This window comes from Schistocerca serialis, chromosome 8 (assembly GCF_023864345.2).
Source record: "Schistocerca serialis cubense isolate TAMUIC-IGC-003099 chromosome 8, iqSchSeri2.2, whole genome shotgun sequence".
NCBI lineage: Eukaryota > Metazoa > Arthropoda > Insecta > Orthoptera > Acrididae > Schistocerca > Schistocerca serialis.
Window position 1 is genome coordinate 181,627,593 of NC_064645.1, and position 18,543 is coordinate 181,646,135.

An 18,543-nucleotide genomic window follows, 5' to 3' on the forward strand; every position below is an offset into this window, starting at 1 on the left:
AGGCCTCAAAGTAAACGAAGTGCTTGTGACTTGTGATGATAATCACATCAGAGACTATATTATGGATTTTTGGCAAGAGAGATGTTGCTCTCCTGCCACTGTAAGGTGGAAATATGATTCTTTGCCAAATTTCATGGAAAGAATTCAAATGCTCACATTCAGCCAACCACTGGTTCAATGCACTGATCCATATTACCTGTACAGAACCCAGAGAAAACAGGATCACAGCTATAACTGTAGAGCCATAGGTACAACTGACCTTATCCTTCTAGAATGTCCAGTTTATGAGTACTCTGATGGTAGAGAAGAGACAGCAGCTTCGAGTCATTCCTGTTAGTAAGACAGCATGTAATGAGCAGAGATATGGCATCTTGAATGAAATAGCTTCTGTCTTCTCTTGACTGATCAAAAGATTGTTTTGACTGACTTATGTGTGCCCAGTGCAAAAGGATGTGACATGTTTTGGAAGAGAGGAATAACTTGACACCTGGACAGGAATGGTTGGAAATAGGTTTAGTAAGCCATCAGTTGCTCTTGATTTCTGCAGCTGAGTTGTTGTTGGATCAAGTCAAGTCTGAAAAGGAGACTTGGTATTCAGTACCCCCCCCCCCTTTTCGTCTACCACACAACATGGATGGTGAAATAGGATATACAAAAATACTGTTGGCTTACTATTGGATACACGAGGTTCCTAAAGGTAGCACAAAAATGAAACAGGATCTAGAGTTACTTTATCCCTGAAATTACTTACGGAACTCATAAACTGTCACCGTACTTGTTGCCTCCTCCATACACATTTTTGTAATGGTGAAGCATTTATTACATCTTTTCTGCTTTCTGTTCCTCTTTCCATTCCCTACCTCCCTCTATCTCTTATTATTATTATTCTTTCATAATAGTAAGTGGACAGTAGTTCCCATGGCTGGTGTTAATGGATAAAGTACTAATAGTTAGTGCAGTGTAGTTGAATCAACATGGCTGGAACAGTTGTCCATTGGCAGTTAATGAGGTCGCCACTATATATCATTTACTTTTAAAAAACAACAATAGTGTATGAGGTCTGTTAAAAAAAGTCCAGAACATTGTCCACAATTTTTTCTGTGCTTACCTTTTACTTATTGTGCATGGTCTCCTTCTGAATACTCTCCTCCACAATTGAAATACCACTCTCAACGCCATTTCTGCTTCTGGAAGCAGTCTTGGTATGCCTCTTTCTGGATCACACGAAGTGCTATCTGCAAATTTTCTTTTATCCCATCTATTGTTGTAAATATTTGTTCTTTCAATGGGGTTTTCAACTTTGGAAATGAAAAAGAAGTCCACAGGGATCATGTCTGGAGAGTATGGAGGGTGAGGCACCAATGTGATTTCGTTTTTTGTGCAATAGTCACACAACAACATGGATGAAAATGTGGGTGTGTCATCATGGTGAAAGAGTTGTGATTTGTCTTGCCATTTTCCAGGCTGTTTCCTTCTCACATTTTCTTGCAGGCTTCCCAACATGTCCTAATAATACCAAAAATTAACTGTTTGTCTCTGTGGCACAAGTTCATGATGAATTAATCCTTCAAAGTGAAAGGAAACTGTCAGCATGGCTGTTATATTTGACCTGACCTGATGAGCTTTTTCTGGTCTTTGAGAACTTTCCACAACCCATCATGAAGATTGAACCCTGGTTTCAACATTTTAACCATAGACCCACATCTCATCACCAGTTATGATTCTCTCAAGCAACATCTTGTTCTCATTTGTGCAGTCCAAAAGCTCTTCACAATTGTGAGGCAAAGGTATTTCTGGTCTTAACTCATGAGCCATGGGAAGAACTTGGCAGCAACACAAGCATTCCAAGATGTTGTATCAGGATTTCATGACATGATCCAACTGAAATGTTACATTCTTCTGCAATATCTGGGATAGTCAGTCTTGAATTGGCATTCACAATTCCATTGAGTTCCCAACATGAGCATCATTGGTAGATGTTGAAGGGAGTCCTGAATGAGGGTCATCTGTAACTTCTGTCCAGCCATTTTTAAACCAGGTGAACCATTCATATCACCAAGGATGGCTCAAGTATTCATCACTGTAGGCTTCCTGCATCATTTTGTGCATCTCTGTAAAGGTTTTGTTGAGTTCCACACAAGATTTAATGCAGATGCTGAGCTTCTCTAACTCTGCCATCTCAAAATTTGTAAAATTGCGTGACAGTGTTCTACTCAATACATCTCTGAACAATAACTAACAGACATACAACAGTGAATCTTCTGGCAGTTACATGTTTAACACAGACATGTGCAGGGATGCCAACTGCATTTCATTACAACATGCCATCAGTGCGAAATTATGAATGTTCCAGAATTTTTTGAACAGCCCTCATATATCTTGGTTTGTGACTCTTCCAGTGTAATCATGATGAAATAGTTCACCTATAAGCTATTTCATTATATGTTTTTTGTAGAACTTGTACAAAAATGTAATGTAAATAAATACGCACTTCCTTAGCTAAGTGATGGGCCATGAAAAATGGCAAAAAATATAAAAAAATGTTATTGTCAGATGTTACAACTTTTAAAGATTAATTATTTATTTAAAAGCACAGTGGATTCGCAGCAGCACTATTTTGTTTGCACTCTGCGCTTATATGTTTATCTTTGCTATATACATCTTATCTATGACTAGCGCAGTAGTGGCGACTTTGATATCTTTGACGCATGTGCTTTCAATCCTCAGCAGCTTTGTATCACATGACTCACCGTATAAATAGGCATGCGTAAATGCTATGAACTCAGTCTCTGACACGCCTTGAAGATGGCTGGGAGGTTTCTAGCTGAAATATCACAAGAAGAATTGTCGCTGTCCTGAGTGCACGCCCGAAAGATGATGGAACGTGTTATTGTCAGTCCTGTAATTTTAATCATTTTTGTATTGGCATGTAGCTAACTTGTAGTGCATTATTTATTTCAGTCGTGTTTCCATATGGAGTTGTAATTTTCACAAATGAAAATGTACTTTATGGAAACTCCACTTCGTCATTTGACGGATAGTCCAGTGTGTAATATTTTTTCTGCACTTTAACAAGAAATAAAGATATTTTTCTTGCCAATTCACAGTTTGCACAAAGTTTCATAGTTAATGTTTTATCTGCATAAGAAACTGGCCCCATTGTTCACAATTATTAATATTTCATTTAAACATTGAATCCTTTCTTGTCACAAAAAAAGGTGATTTTGAAGGAATGTGTGCTAGATTCTTGTACCTTGTCCTCTCTTAATAGAATTATGTGTCCTTGCGTTTCTCATTTCCAAAGGTGTGAAGAACAGTCTAGCAGAAAAGAGTGATTAAGACTATGGAAAGATTGTATGCATGCAAGACCCATAGTGACCTATGTTGGATGATTGGAAAGGTCAGTGTTACATCAGACTTCAGTGGTTCAGGCCCCAAAACAAAGTGGAAATGTGAATGTAATTACCAGGATGTCTTCTCAACTTCAAAGAGTGCACCATGAGATTGTGAGATGGCTACTGAATGGGTCTAGCCTGCACCTGGTTGACAATTTATTTGTATTGGTACTCCCACAATCCCTGTTTATGTCTCATGGACTTGATTCCATCTTAAGACATTTGGATGCCCAGGTTGGAGACTTAATGCTCTACTTAGTGTTTACAGTTAGAAATCTTGTACTGGTCTGTAACCTTAATCATTTGTATACTGTCATGTCACTAACTTGTACCGTCCTGTTGACAAATGGGTTGAATCATCTCATTTGGTTTTCCACTTACTCATTTCCACCATCAGTTTTTGCTGATGTGCAGATAGCCTTTTTCATAATTTTTTAGCATCCAGTGCTAAGAGTCTCATGCCTAATAAATCCTTGTCCCATGCAATATATAGTAACTGGAGGAATGCATGTGATCCAGTGGCTTCTGTATCCCATAGCAAACAAGTCACTGAATGAAAATGTGGCTGCTCGCTTGTTGTCGTTGCTCAACATTGAACTGCCATGTGATTTTCTGCAGTGCTGGCTGACTATCCATTGTTGTGATCCAAGACATTAGTTGCTAACCCCCATCATCAAAATTTTTCATCCTAAGCAGCTGACTCAGCTGGCAGCAATTTTTCTGTAGTAGAGGTATTCATAATGCATCCTTGACACAGTGGCACTTGGGAAGGCAAGTGTCTGCAAGACCTCAGAGATGGTATTTTTCCTTTGGCCATAAACCACAATATGGGCACAATAAAATACATTGACATCATGTGTCTTACCCAATCTGTGCTTGGTTGTTACGTCTATGAGCACTACTGGATATATGATACACACTGAAATAGTCCACTGGCCATGGAAAAGAGAAAGCTATCCTCAAACATAGCAGTTTCTCTAATGAAAATACTCATGGGAATATTGCTTCTGTAGTAATATAGGAAGACATTATTGACTGTTACATCATTGCATAAGATTTGGATAAGAACTCACAGTTAAGGAAAAAAATGGATATCTACTTCATATTTTATTTTGATCTAGCAATTTATATAACAATGTGATTGGTTGGTTGGTTGGTTTGGGGAAGGAGACCAGACAGCGTGGTCATCGGTCTCATCGGATTAGTGAAGGATGGGGAAAGAAGTCGGCCGTGCCCTTTCAGGGGAACCATCCCGGCATTTGCCTGGAGTGATTTAGGGAAATCACGGAAAACCTAAATCAGGATGGCCAGACACGGGATTGAACCGTCGTCCTTCCGAGTGCGAGTCCAGTGTCTAACCACTGCGCCACCTCGCTCGGTATATAACAATCTGACACTTAAGCTCCTTCATAGTACTCAGTGTAAAACTATACGCATTTTTACTCTTATGACAGACACAATTATAGTGAGAAAATGAAACCATTAACTGTGTACTCTTACTCACATGGGCAGATGAGAGCAGACCCTCAGTCCATGAGAAATTCCTCAGCAGTATTCACACAGATAACATCCAATACCTTCATTACCCTTTGCCACCATTCTTTACATTTATTACTATGTACTGAGTCATCATCAAAATCACATCTGCATACAGAGCAACTGCATATTGTTTTGTAGAACAAATTTTCTGAGGAGCTCTGAACAACTTCCTTTCTGAACAATAATTTTTTTCTATTTTAGAAGAGTGTTTTTTCTTTTCCTGTCTTTCCTTCAGTTTTCCTTCTCCTTCATATTCTTCTGCTTCTGATGGAGAGCACTATTCTCCAGTTATGAGAGGCTTCACAAATTTTGAACTCTTTGTTTCCTTCTGTCAACTGATGTCAGTTTTAGCAGAGGGCACATCAGAAATGGGCATATGAATCTGTACAATTGAGACCTTCATTTTGAGTACTCCCATAGAACTTTCTGTCTGGCAGAAAATGTATTCATAGTTGCAAATATGAATCTCCTTTGGCTGTGTATCAGAAAGGTGACAGTTAAAATCTGTTCTGGATGGGGACCCAAACCAACATTTCCTGCTTTACATGAGCATTCACCTTTGCTTTGGCTATCCATGCACAAATCATGGCCAGACTCTAACTTCCGTATGTCATTATCCATGAGTCACAACCTGCACTCATATGTGCATGAGTGTCTGAAGGAAATCTGCATCATGCTTCTTAATAACACAGGCACTGCTATTTTGTATTTATTTACCAATATGTGGCCTTCAACTCTCAATAAATGTATCCTTTCTGGATGCAATATGCTTAACCTGTGAGAGTAGGTTGTAATGCATGGAAAATGATGTATGGAAGTTTGAGTGTTATCATTGTGTTTGTGTTCAGATGGCCAAGGCAGTTACAATGACTGCTCATGTAAAGCAGAAAATCTGGGTTTAAGTTCTGGACTAGCACAAATTTTCATTGTTCTCATTCCAATATACAGCTGAAGGTTGTTCATATTCACAAATGTGGATACATCTCCTGTATTTCTTGATGGCTGTAGCCACTGCAGTGCCTCACACTTCTTAATAAGACAGGCACTGCTATATAATATTTTTTTCTGTCTGGATATCCTTTGCTGGACTACTGTCTCCAGTCATTTTATTATACTTGAAGACCTAAAGCGTGTTTTTTTTTTTTGCCTAGCGTCACACAAAAACAATAAGGAAACATTGCCAAATATACATTACAACTATATGGGCACCTCCCTGTCACTTCAAATGCTTTTTCCACCTTCTATAGTGTTGCTCTCTGATTACAGGCACTTCTGAATTAACCACTACAGTGGTAAGTATGCTTGTCTCTAAAGTTACAAGTTCAGAAATGTGTTGTTGGAGCCGAATAGATGACAGACAGACCACATGCACAGGAAGAAATATCATATAGACTTCACACCTAAGGCAATATATTAAACTGCAATGGCTGGAAAAACTCCTTGAATTACAAGTTACTTTCAATCCCAACGAAAGTATTTACTTATCATAATACAAACAAAGAACACAGGAGTAACAGAAAATGTCTGTTCTTTGTGTTATTATGCACAGCTATGATGAGTAGCCAATGCCAGTTTTCCACCAAGTGCACCCAGCATAGAAAAAGTGATAATTCATAGATGATCTGTGGTATAGACTGAACTTCCCTTGTATAGAGTGATTAAGAAACCTAACTAGTAACATAAACCGATATAAATAAACACACAGGAATACTCACCATTTGTTTGGACAGGTGGACTTCGCCAATTGTTTTCTTTAACTGCTGTCACTAGGACATCAGTACAGTCTCCATATTCTCCACTGATGACTTCAAGCACTGAAAATAATATTGTTTCTATTATTTTTGCGTCCTCTCCTATGAAATCACTCAACACAATTTGTATTGAGTTTCTGCATACATTAATAAATTGCACTCCACAATTAATATTTATATGTGTTTATAATTATTTCCATACAGAATCTGCTGTGCACAAGCCTAACCTACAAGATGAGAGATGCAGCACCTCTGATGTAGAAATTTTCACCGCCGATGAGGAGATGATAGGGCTCAGCACAAAAATTTGTGACAAGTTTCTTCAGTTAAAATTCAAAACCTATCATCAGTATCATAGAGGCTCTTATTAACTGTGATCTGTCACTTGGTTGGGAACCCTATGCTCGGTCTGCCTTCTGGTGATATCGATAAGCTATGCTACAGTACCAGATTTCATAGACAAATTGTAGTTTCCAAGCACTGATATCCTACTAATAAATCAAATCTTCCATTTGCTTTACTGGCAAACAAGTTTTTGTATCACTTCTCTTCATTAATAAAGCTGTCATTTACTGGAATATTGGTTTCAGCATCATAGCACATTACTAATCATGATTCTATTGAGGTTACTGCTTCCTTGCCTTCCTCTGACTTGCACTCTCACTTGTCCAGTCAGTTACAGTCGATCTACAGATTAAACTGGACTGAGATCCATGGTAAAACTTAGAATCCAGAAGTCACTGAACAAATATTTAGACTGAACAAGGGGCTTATCATGTACCTTTAGAATTTTAGCTTCACAATTGTCATTCATTGTATATTTTTTAAGTTTCTAAAAACAAGTAACAAGCTCAATATTACATTTCTTTAACATGTTCACTGGAATCTGCACTGCTTGATGCTGTTCAACCACAATGAAATGAATGGTAAAATGATTGAATGAAAGATCCCACAGACCCCAAATCTAGTTGCACTGAATGAATGTTTTGTTATTTAGTGAACAATGATGCTAGCTCAACATCATCATTATATTTATACTCCAGTGTTTTTGTGCTCATGATCTGATAGTTCAAGAACTCTCCCTTCCTCTTTTCCATAACATGTAACGATTCTGGAGTGTAATTCTGTAATTAATTTTATTGGTCTGGTGTGAAAATATGTCAATCATTTTTTAAATTTATTTTTTTCTCTGTCACTTCAAAGACCCTTTCCCTAGGCATAGAGGTGTGCTCTGGTATGAGACAATAATGCTCGATATCACTATTCAGACTGAAGCAATTAATATATTTTGAAGCTTGTGTTGTATTTATTGTTTCCTGAATTTGAAGATAGAACCACCATCTTTTCATCATGCTTATTTTATGCTACTTTAATATGGAATACATGCAGGATGCCTCTTCTGAAGATCATATAGATAATGTACTTTTTGGCTATATAATTATAACTTTATCTTGGTTCTCTTCCATTTGATCTGTGTTTGCGTAGCCGGCCAGTGTGGCCGAGCGGTTCTAGGTGCTTCAGTCTGGAACCGCGCGACCGCTACAGTCGCAGGTTTGAATCCTGCCTCGGGCATGGATGTGTGTGATGTCCTTAGGTTAGTTAGGTTTAAGTAGTTCTAAGTTCTAGGGGACTGATGACCTCAGATGTTAAGTCCCATAGTGCTCAGAGCCACTTGAACCATTTTTTTTATTTTTTATTTTTTTTTTTTATTTATTTTTTTTTTTGTGCTTGCATAGAGAAACAACAATATCAGAATTGTGAGGTACACCTTGATGCAAAACACCTTATTGTTTGTTTACTTATTTATTACCCAAGCTATTTTTGGCAACAAATATCACGATCATCAGTGGGTTCTTTAAATATTATTTATTGTGTCTTATGGCATGTTTTTGAGAATTATTGTCACTGTTTGCCGCATATTTTCTGTCCTTTTTTTCTGTTGCTGTTTTTTCCCCCCTCAGTGTACATCATGTCATCTACAAGTTTGATGGTTGGCATGTAGCTGATTCTATACACAGAACGGGACAGCAAACAGCAAGATGGCGTAATGTTCTATATCATATGCAAAGTGTGAAAGTTTTGTGTTGCTGTGTGTAGAATCAGCTAAATGCCATCCAATGAACTTACAGATGACATGCTGTACACTGTGAAAAAACAGCAACAGAAAAGAAGCACAGAAAATATGCTGCAAACAGTGACAATAATTCTTAAAAGCATGCCATAACACACAATAAATAAGATTCAAACAACCCACAGATGATAGTGATATTTGTTGCTGAAACTAGTTCAGGGAATAAATAAGTCCTTGTAAACAAATACAAGGTGTTTTGCATCAAGGCAGACTCACAGTTCCACTGTTGTTGCTGGCTGTATAACTTTTTGGCCATGTACTTATAAAGGCTAAGTCTATGTTGTATAATTGAGTGCTAAAATTGTCAATTTCTTGAAAGCATCAAAGTTTAAAGGCCAACCTCTTTCAATGTGGGATAGCTTCACCTGGCACTGGGATGTCAACATATTTTAACTGATGGTATGAGCTGTCCAAACACACAAAACCTCATTTTTTCCCAAATGTGTGAAATATCTCCCTTTGGCACTGAGCTCCACATTTGGCAACTACATAGCCTGTGGTATCAGTCTCATTTCTTTTGGTTACATCTTCATGTGAAATAGTTTCTGGTGGAGGAAAAGTACACACCTGTAGTAAATGGTACCTTCACTGCCAATGTGCTGACTGACTTAGGTGGAACTTGTCAGAACATAAGAGCAAGATAGAAAAACAATTATACACTAACTAGCCCATCAAACAGCAGTGAGGTGTCAATTCTTTTGAACAGAACAAATAGTAATATTACCCATACAAATAGGAGCAATTAATCATGTGCTATATAGACTTTGCAGAACACCTTCAAACAAAAATAACTGACAAGAAGAGTTAAACAAAGTCTTCACTATGGCACACAATGATGGCTACAATAGTAACATATTATACAAGCTACAAAACATCATTTAAAGGAATATACAAATAGAAATCAGCCAAAATAAGAACAATTTGGATACGCTAATACATACTACACAAAGCACTCCAAATTAGAAAGTTCATTGAACAACACAAAGAGAAAATGGCACAACTTCACACACAAAAATGCAACATCTTTAAAAAAGATCACATAATCAAATTAGCCTTCAAACAAACAGGATGTTTCAAAACAAATTAAACACAAGGGCTAAAAATAATGATAGTACAATAGTTCGATAGTTCAGAGATCTACGAATTAAAATGAAATAGCTGCAACTCCAAATACACTGGTATGACTACAAGACACGTCAGAATTAAACAATGGAAAATTCAGGATGAAATAACAATAATGTTATGAAAAGGATAGATTATATTAGAAGAATGCCTTTTGGTTGAAAGCTGTACAGCAGTCTTTTCATTGTGCCCGTTTGTGACTGAATATCAGAATTAGGTACAAATAATACATACAAACATTGGAGAGTTAGTGTACCCAGTGCTAATATGAAGGCAATTTAAGGCAAAAATATCACCACCACTACACTAGGATAAAAATGGATATAATAATCTTATGCCATAACAACAGAAGACTTTAACTTATAAATCAAATAAGGTACCCATTGAGAATTTAAAATTATATGTTTCACTCAATTTTAATGACTACTCGAGGATATCTGTCTGTTGAGATGCTATTGCTGCACATGATTTTGAGCAATGTCCAAAAGTGTGTAAAATGCTTCTCTAATCTGTTTTATTTCTTACTTGTGGACAAATCATTTCACAAGACACATAGCCTTGTTTTCAGTATTTTTGTTTTCAAGTTTTGTTCTTAATTACTCTCATTACTTCATAGCAATAATTTTTTCTTTTGCAAAAGGGACTTCACACTGGCCAATTTGATGCTCCATTTGTCCTTTTCCATTGTTCATTTGGGTATGAACATTAAGACAAAATTCTGTTGTATAATTCAAGAGTGTCTTGGTTTCTCTCTGCTGAAACCTTTGTTGACATTTAGGTAACACACAAATGTAACATTTTATGTTCTATATATGGCCAGGGGGGAAGAGAGAAAACTTTTGACACTTCATTTACAGAGCAGGTAGCTCTTCTTTAAGAAACAGGTGTATCAGAAAGAATCATCCGATTTGGAAATTTTATATTTCTACAACTAATAAACGTATACAATGGATTTATTAAAAAAGATGCTCTGACTTACCAAACAGGAAAGCGCTGGTAGATAGACAATAAAAAACACACAAACACACACACAAATATCAAGCTTTTGCAACCCATGGTTGCTTCATCAGGAAAGAGGGAAGGAGAGGGAAAGGCGAAAGGATGTGGGTTTTAAGGGATAGGGTAAGGAGTCATTCCAATCCCGGGAGTGGAAAGACTTAGTGTTCAATATGACCCCCGTGAGTTGCATGACATAAGTCAATGTGGTATTCAAATTGTTCCCACGCTGCGGCGAACATGTCATGAGTTACATCTTTTACAGCTCAGTTCATTCATTGTTACTGGTAATGGAGGCACATAGAAAGTGTCTTTTATAAACCCCCTAAAAGAAATAATCACATACAGTCAGGTCCACTGACCTCCCTCCCCATATTTGATTCTCACAGGCAAGTAACATTATAGAGCATTATAAGTAGAAAATTGTTTATTGTAGGCTGTCATATACAAAGTTATACTGGTTTACATTAACAACAGGAAATTTTCTAAAAATAAGACTATTTTAATGCACCATAACATAAAAATAACCTTGTTAACTTTCCTTATCGTAGTTCTGTTATGTCAACATCGGAAAATGTCAGGAAGAGAGATCTTCGTCTCTTGGTGTACTGATAGCCTACACATCAATTCTTTGTACAACATCACTGTATGGAACATCTTGGATGTTAGAAACTTGAGGAAAATGGAACAATGTCATTTTTTCCCTTCCTTTTTTCTGAGAAAATACTACGATTGTCTTACGTTCCCATCCATCAACATTCCAACTGGTTAGACACTAAGCAGAGGACTGATGCTTAGAAATACTGGTGTAGGTAGCAGGAGAAATGCTTGTACCAAGTTGAACAGTTGGCTTTCTGTCTCTGCTTCTTGGTGAACCATGTGCTCTAGCTATGACAAACTTTTAAGATAAAACATCTGTTCACATCTTCTCCGAACCTGAGTGTTAAACTTTACCTTGTCACTTTTTGCTTTACAGCCAGAGGTGACAATCCTTGGTATGTTTTCAACATTCTATAAGGGTTTTCTTGGAAACTGAACCTTTGGAAGGCAGGCCTATTACAGTCCTTTTTCCAGTGAATAAAAGCAGCCCTCCATGCTGCTTTAGTGGTTCTCAATACTGCAAAATCCAGGAGTTGGGTAATAAGTGTGTAATTTGGGGGTAGCATTATAATAGTAGTATTGTGATCATGACACAGCCATATCACTTTCTGGGAGAGATGGCTTAAAGCTTCTGCCCCATAAAATCTTTTCTTCCATCAACTGTTCTTAAGCACAGCAGAGCTATTTCCACAAACCATTCTTCAAATAATAACATGTCAGACCAACCGGATTTGCTTACTGCAGGGTGTGAGAGCTCAACACCACCTTCAGTCTGAGGTGGGTGGAAACTTGTACCCTCAATCTAAAAGGCAACAGTTTTCCAGTCCCAGATACAGTAAATATTACATCGGTTGACTGTGTGAGAACATTGAGAGCTTCGAGAGGTCGAAACTCTGACATCCCAGGGAAACGAACTTCGGATGAGAAAAAGAGAGACAGGTTGTGCATTCTTGGACATGGTAATTGTGCAGAAGTTCTGTATGCTCTATGGAATAAAATGATTCATGTATAACCAAGTCCCACATCATTCAATAGTGTTTCTAGTATGCCTTAGTAGCCAACTTTCATGTTTCCTCTTAAATTTTTCATTTACCCTATTCCTGTTTCCCATATTGTTCTTAAGCTTCTGTCACTCTTCCTGTAGTCTACAATGGTTATTTTCATTGCATTTTCGTTATATTTGAAGAACACAGTGTTTCCAGCAACCTTTTCCTACTTGTATCACTTCACCCCAGAAAACATCAATTATGTAAACAAATCAGTCTCATGCATAAATTAATGGCATAAATATCATGAAAATTTATGTATATATAACTTCAAAACCAGGTCTGATGGTTAGTCTGGGAACAATATTAATGTTCTTCAAAGCTATGGAGGAGAGTTTTGAAGCTATCACATAGTTTTCCTTTTCCTACCTGAAAGACAAAAATATTCTGCCAATTACTTGCCTACAAAATTAACATAAAACCCTTTATGAAAACTTGATAGACAAAACTAAGTGCAGTGACTAACTGCAGAGTGGGGCACTAGATGTCAGCAGAGATAATCGATGCCCCACTTCACCCCCACATGTCCTGCTTCAACCTACTCTGTGGTATTTGTTTCATAGAAGTAAGTGCTGAAAATTTTGAAGTGTTAATGGCAAGGACTTTGTTTTCTTTCTGATTATGGAATGAACTTCATAGCTAATTTTTACATAATCTCAACACTGGTAACAGTTTTCCCTCTGATAGTGTAGGCCTATCAAGGAATAAACGGGACACTTCCCTTGTAAAGAAATAATTTTAAGGCTGTAGAAGCCTTAAAATGTTCTATTCCACTTATATAAATGAATAAAAATGAACATATGTGTTTTGGGTACAAAAAGCATTTAAAAGAAATTTTTGCCATAATATATACTATTTATTTTTGACCATTTTGTAAAACTTTGCAAATGGTGCTATTTAGGCTACCGGTTTCCTAAATTGCACAACAGGGTGCCAAAATCACACCTGTTCCTACTATTATGCGGTTTTTGGTTGTAAATTTGTTTTTAAATTTAAGGGTACACTCCATATAATTAATTATTTATTTCACTGAATATATCACACAAATAGCCCTTAATATATTTGTAATTATGCTTTTCTGTTATTGAAAAAAAGAAAATAAATTTAACATTGTTCAGGTACAGTTTAACTTATGTACAAAACTCACACTGAAAGGCCACTTCATGTTTTAAAACATCAGCACATATTTCAGGAGCCTATTTTATGCAGATTGAGTATTGCACCATATCCTCTGCCACACTTTCTTCACAAATGAAGAAGAACCAGTCATCTACATCAATTTCAACCTGAACATTTTCCGAGGTGATGACGATGAAAAAGTGGGTTTTTTTTTTTTGCTGCTCTGCTACCTTCTGCTTCTTCCTTTTGAGGGTCCAAGTCCATAAGTTGATTTGAACACTTTCTTTGCAACATGAAGTGACTTTTTGTCCCTATTATCGTGCAATGTATTCTTATATGGGCTTGAAGTCAACAGTTCAGCTTTCTGAGCACCTTTCTTTAGCCTTTTTCCTTGTTTGGTAACCAGTTATGGTAAAGGACTTATTTTATGGACGGTCACAACAAGACTTCTGGAAGGACTAATTTGAAGTGGTTGCGATACCTTTGTATTTTCCGCATTGGAGAGGCCTTCTTCAGCTTCTTGGTGCCCATTCTCAGCACTGTCATTGGGAAGAGTTAGGCACATTGGCGTCTCTTCAGGTTGATTTGTGTTGCTTTTCTGTGAATGGGTAATGGCTGGAACAAAGTCAGCATTGGAAAAAGACACTTCTGTCTATGGGCCAGATTCCAGTGGCTCTGAAACCATTCATTACATTGCTGAAGATCGCTTCTCAGCTGTACACTTCGGAAACAGAGAACAAACATCGAACTGAGTCACAGGAGGCTCATTAGCTCTCAGCCACTTGCACAGTGCTTCATCATAATAGGTTTGCAACGGCTTGAGTATTGCCACATCTAGGGGCTGCAAACGGTGTGTAGTGTGCCACGGAAGTTGTAAGAGTAGAACACCATGCGAGTTTGCAAGTTTAATAGCTTCAAGACTCTTGGAGTGTGTTGAGTGTCCATCCAGCACAAGAAAAACTTTTCTCTCTGCCGATGGTTTGACATAAGCAATAAAATGTTTCAGCCATTTAATGAGGACCTCACCAGTGTGTGAAATTTCCACAACAGCTCCTGGTAGAGAACCAGTTTTCAGGGAAGGATGCATCCTAAGCCTCTTAAATATTATCATGGGGGGCACATAATTACCAATAGCACTCGTACAGCTGACAATTGTAGTGTTAGTTCCTCCTTCGACACTAGAAACACTACCCACTTGAAGATTTCCCTTCTGTGAAAATATCTTGGGAGATTTCTTTTGTACAGTTGAGAAACCCGATTCGTCAACACTGAAAATTGTCAATGCATTTAGTTTATGCTCGTCTCCATTTTTTTCTGGAATATCAAAAATCTTGTTAACATTTTCTTTATTAAAACCTCTAAGCCTAGCAATAGATACATTTTCAGGCTGTCATAAAGTTAGTGTCAGATGACGTTTCACAAAAGTGTTGAACTATTTCTTACCAGCCATTTTTTCTCTTTGCTGAATGGATTGTCAAGATGGGGATTAGGCTCAAGTATTTGAAAAGCTAACTTCCTTACGTCAGTTATCGTAAGACGGAACAGGTTCTCTTCGAACTCTAAAATGACATTAATAAGTTATTTTTCTGCTGAAAGTGGTAATGCTGTTTGTCCTCTATTCACTGCCCCATTGTTGCCACGGTTGAGTCCCCCTATAACTTCACCTCGAATATGTCTTAGAAATGTTTTCTTTGGTTTTCCATATTTTCTGCAACATTCATTCATTTTTATTTACCCTCCTCTAAAATCCCCCAACAAATATGTCATACTTTCTGGAGACCACTTCCCGTATGTCCTCCCAGCCATCATAATGGAAATCTGCAATGGAGAAGGGGAAAAAATAATATTTGTTATGAAACTTCAACTTTTACGATCACTGCGAAATTATTTATCTTAGCATGGGAATATTACACTCCATAAATGGATTAAAAGATTTAGCCTAAATGACTTTCAATACTAAGGTTCTTAAATCACACCAGTAAAGATTCCTAAATCGCACTGGTGCTATTTAGACACTTACGCAGTGTTGCGATTTTGGCAACCACGCCATTTTCTGAGTTTGTCATTCTGTAAGCTAAACAATGGACTGAATGAAACTTATAAAGATGTCAAAGGGTACTTAAATATATCTTAATTATATGTAATATATATGAATGAAATTATGCTCTATCCTTACGAAAAGTACACAAATCTTACATGCAAACAGTCACTTTTCTCATAAACCAAATACAAAATATATTACCACAGCCACTGAAACCAAACTATTGTAGCATCATGGGAGTGTTCCCTAGTTCAAACTACTCCCGCTAGGTGGTGTGTACATAGGACCGGTAAATCTAAAAAAGTGGTGGTGCGATTTGAGAGCTGGTGCTATATAGGCTACTTTCCCCTAACTTCATATTTTAAAAATTGTTAGATGTAAGGTCCGACAGTTTTGCAAAACACTGTTTTTTTTTTCAAAATTCCCAAACATGTTTCAGCACCTCTTTGCTATCATCAGTGGGTTACTGTTTGATTTAATCTGGAATGAGAATATTTTTACTTACAAAATTACAGAAATATTTAGTTCAAACAACTATTTGTTTCTGTTAGTTACATTCTGTTTGCATGGTTTTGCAGGACCATTTCCGTATCGTTTCGTACAGGTAGCTTGTCATCAGGAACCAAACGATGTTGATGACAAATTTTGTTGGGAGTTAACCTATCATTTTATACTTTAAATGTAATTTGCTTTGTCGCGATGTTTCGCGCATGTATTCTTTTTTACTTACGTTTTTGTATGGGAAGCCCTTTTTTCTCAGCATCCTGATGAGGTGTTGTGAAGCACACGTCAATATAACACATATTTTCTGGAATTTGGTCATAAAAAGCACTTTACACTTCAGCAAGACACACTGTAATCGTGGCAGTAGTGTGTCCCAGCCCAGTCAGTGTTCATTTGTTCACCAGTGTGTTTGGTGCCAAATTTGAATTTTGTTTACATTTTATCTGTGTGTGTGTGTGTGTGTGTGTGTGTGTGTGTGTGTGTGTGTGTGTGTGTGTGTGTGTGTGTGTGTGTGTGTGTGTGTGTGGTAACTGCTTGTGTTGTCTTTTCTGTAAATTTCCTTTACTGTTCTGAATAGTGTGCCCTTGCAGAGCACAGTGTATTGATTTATGACCTGTTTTTTTTCTGTTATTGCCTTTTGTACATGGAAGTTTTCCTCAATGGTCAATTTGCTGTATGGGCTGTGGCTGCGTTCTGGTATTCTAAAGTCTGTTTCTGTTGTAGTTGGGTGGTGATTGTGGGCTATTAGGTGGTCAGCAAATGTACTATAGGAGCTGTTGCTTTTTTAAAAGCTCTGAGATGTTCTGAATAACTGGTTTTGAAGTTTCTGCATTTCTGTCCTATGTATACTGACTGCAAGTGTTGCATGTGAGTTCATATATTTGTGATCTGTTAAATTTATCTGTGGGTGTTTCTTGTGTTCTGATCTTTTTCAGTGTTGTGTCTTTAATATGTTCCATATTCTGTGAACAATTTTGCTATTGCTGTTGAGTATGTGCCATTTAGTTTTGTATGTATACTCCAAGCAATCAACATCATCATGCAAAGATTAAAACAGCAAGGAAACACACCAGACATACACATTAATTAACTAACAACCATACTCAAAACCATAAAATCACAAAATTATTTTGTGTCTAACAAAGAATTTTATTCTCATCATGAAGGACTGCCAATGGGATCACCAATTAGTAGCATCCTAGCTAACATATTTATGAACAACCTGGAGAACATGATATTCAGACACATAATAAAACAAAAATACTACGAAGTTATATGCTGGTACCGTTACGTTGATGATGTAATATGCCTGACTGATGGAACACATACACATATAGAACAGCTACACAAGAAAAAAACAACTTACCCCAAAAATTAACTTCACATTAGAAACGAAAACAAACAACATATTACATTTTCTAGATCTCACCTTACAAAAAGCAAATAACACACATGACTCCACAATATTCAGGAAATGGAGAACCACAAGTACCATCATTCACAACCTGTCAAACCACTCAATGACACGTAAGCAAGCAAACTTCAGATTCATGTTCCATAGATTAAACAGAGCACCTATAAGCAAACAGAACTACATACAAGAACTAAACACAATAAAAGAAATAGCAGTAGAAAATGGCTATGATACCCACATGGTAGATAAATTAAACCAAAAAATATGTGAACAATACAGAAATGAACATCCCACACACGCAAGTCCTCACCCAACACAGAACAACACAAAATACAAACAAAGACCACGTGCAAGACATAGCAGGGCAACAACATACATACATACAAAACGAAGTGGCACATACTGAGATGCAATAACGAAATTGTACACAGAATAGGCAAATTATTACACAAACAGGGACACCAAATAGGATACAGGATTGTACTAAAACCCAGTCACAGCCTATACAGCAAACCGACCATTGAGGCAAACTCGCTGGTGAACAGATAAACAATGACTGGGGTGGGATACACAACAACCACGATTACAGTGTGTTTTGGTGAAGTGTAAAGTGCTTTTTACGAACAAATTTCAGAACATATGTGTTATACTTACGTGTGCTTCCCCACACCTCGTCAGGATGCTGAACAAAAACGGCTTGAAACACAAAAACGTAAGTAAAAACGAATATATGCGCGAAATATCGTGACAAACTAAATTACGTTTAAAGTATAAAATGATAGGTTAACTCCCAACAAAATTTCTCATGAACATCGTTTGGTTGCAGATGACGAGCTACCTGTACGAAACAATACGGAAATGGTCCTGCAAAACCATGTAAATCGA

General features: G+C 37.2%; 1 protein-coding gene across 1 annotated transcript in view; it reads right to left on the reverse strand.

The window, feature by feature from the left end:
- LOC126416474 (ATP-binding cassette sub-family G member 1) overlaps positions 1–18,543 on the reverse strand; it is a 449,674-nt gene that overhangs the window by 23,968 nt on the left and 407,163 nt on the right. Inside the window, exon 6 of the mRNA XM_050084208.1 lies at positions 6,650–6,748. Within this exon, the coding sequence (XP_049940165.1) occupies positions 6,650–6,748 (99 nt within the window). The remainder of the gene's footprint in view (positions 1–6,649; positions 6,749–18,543) is intronic.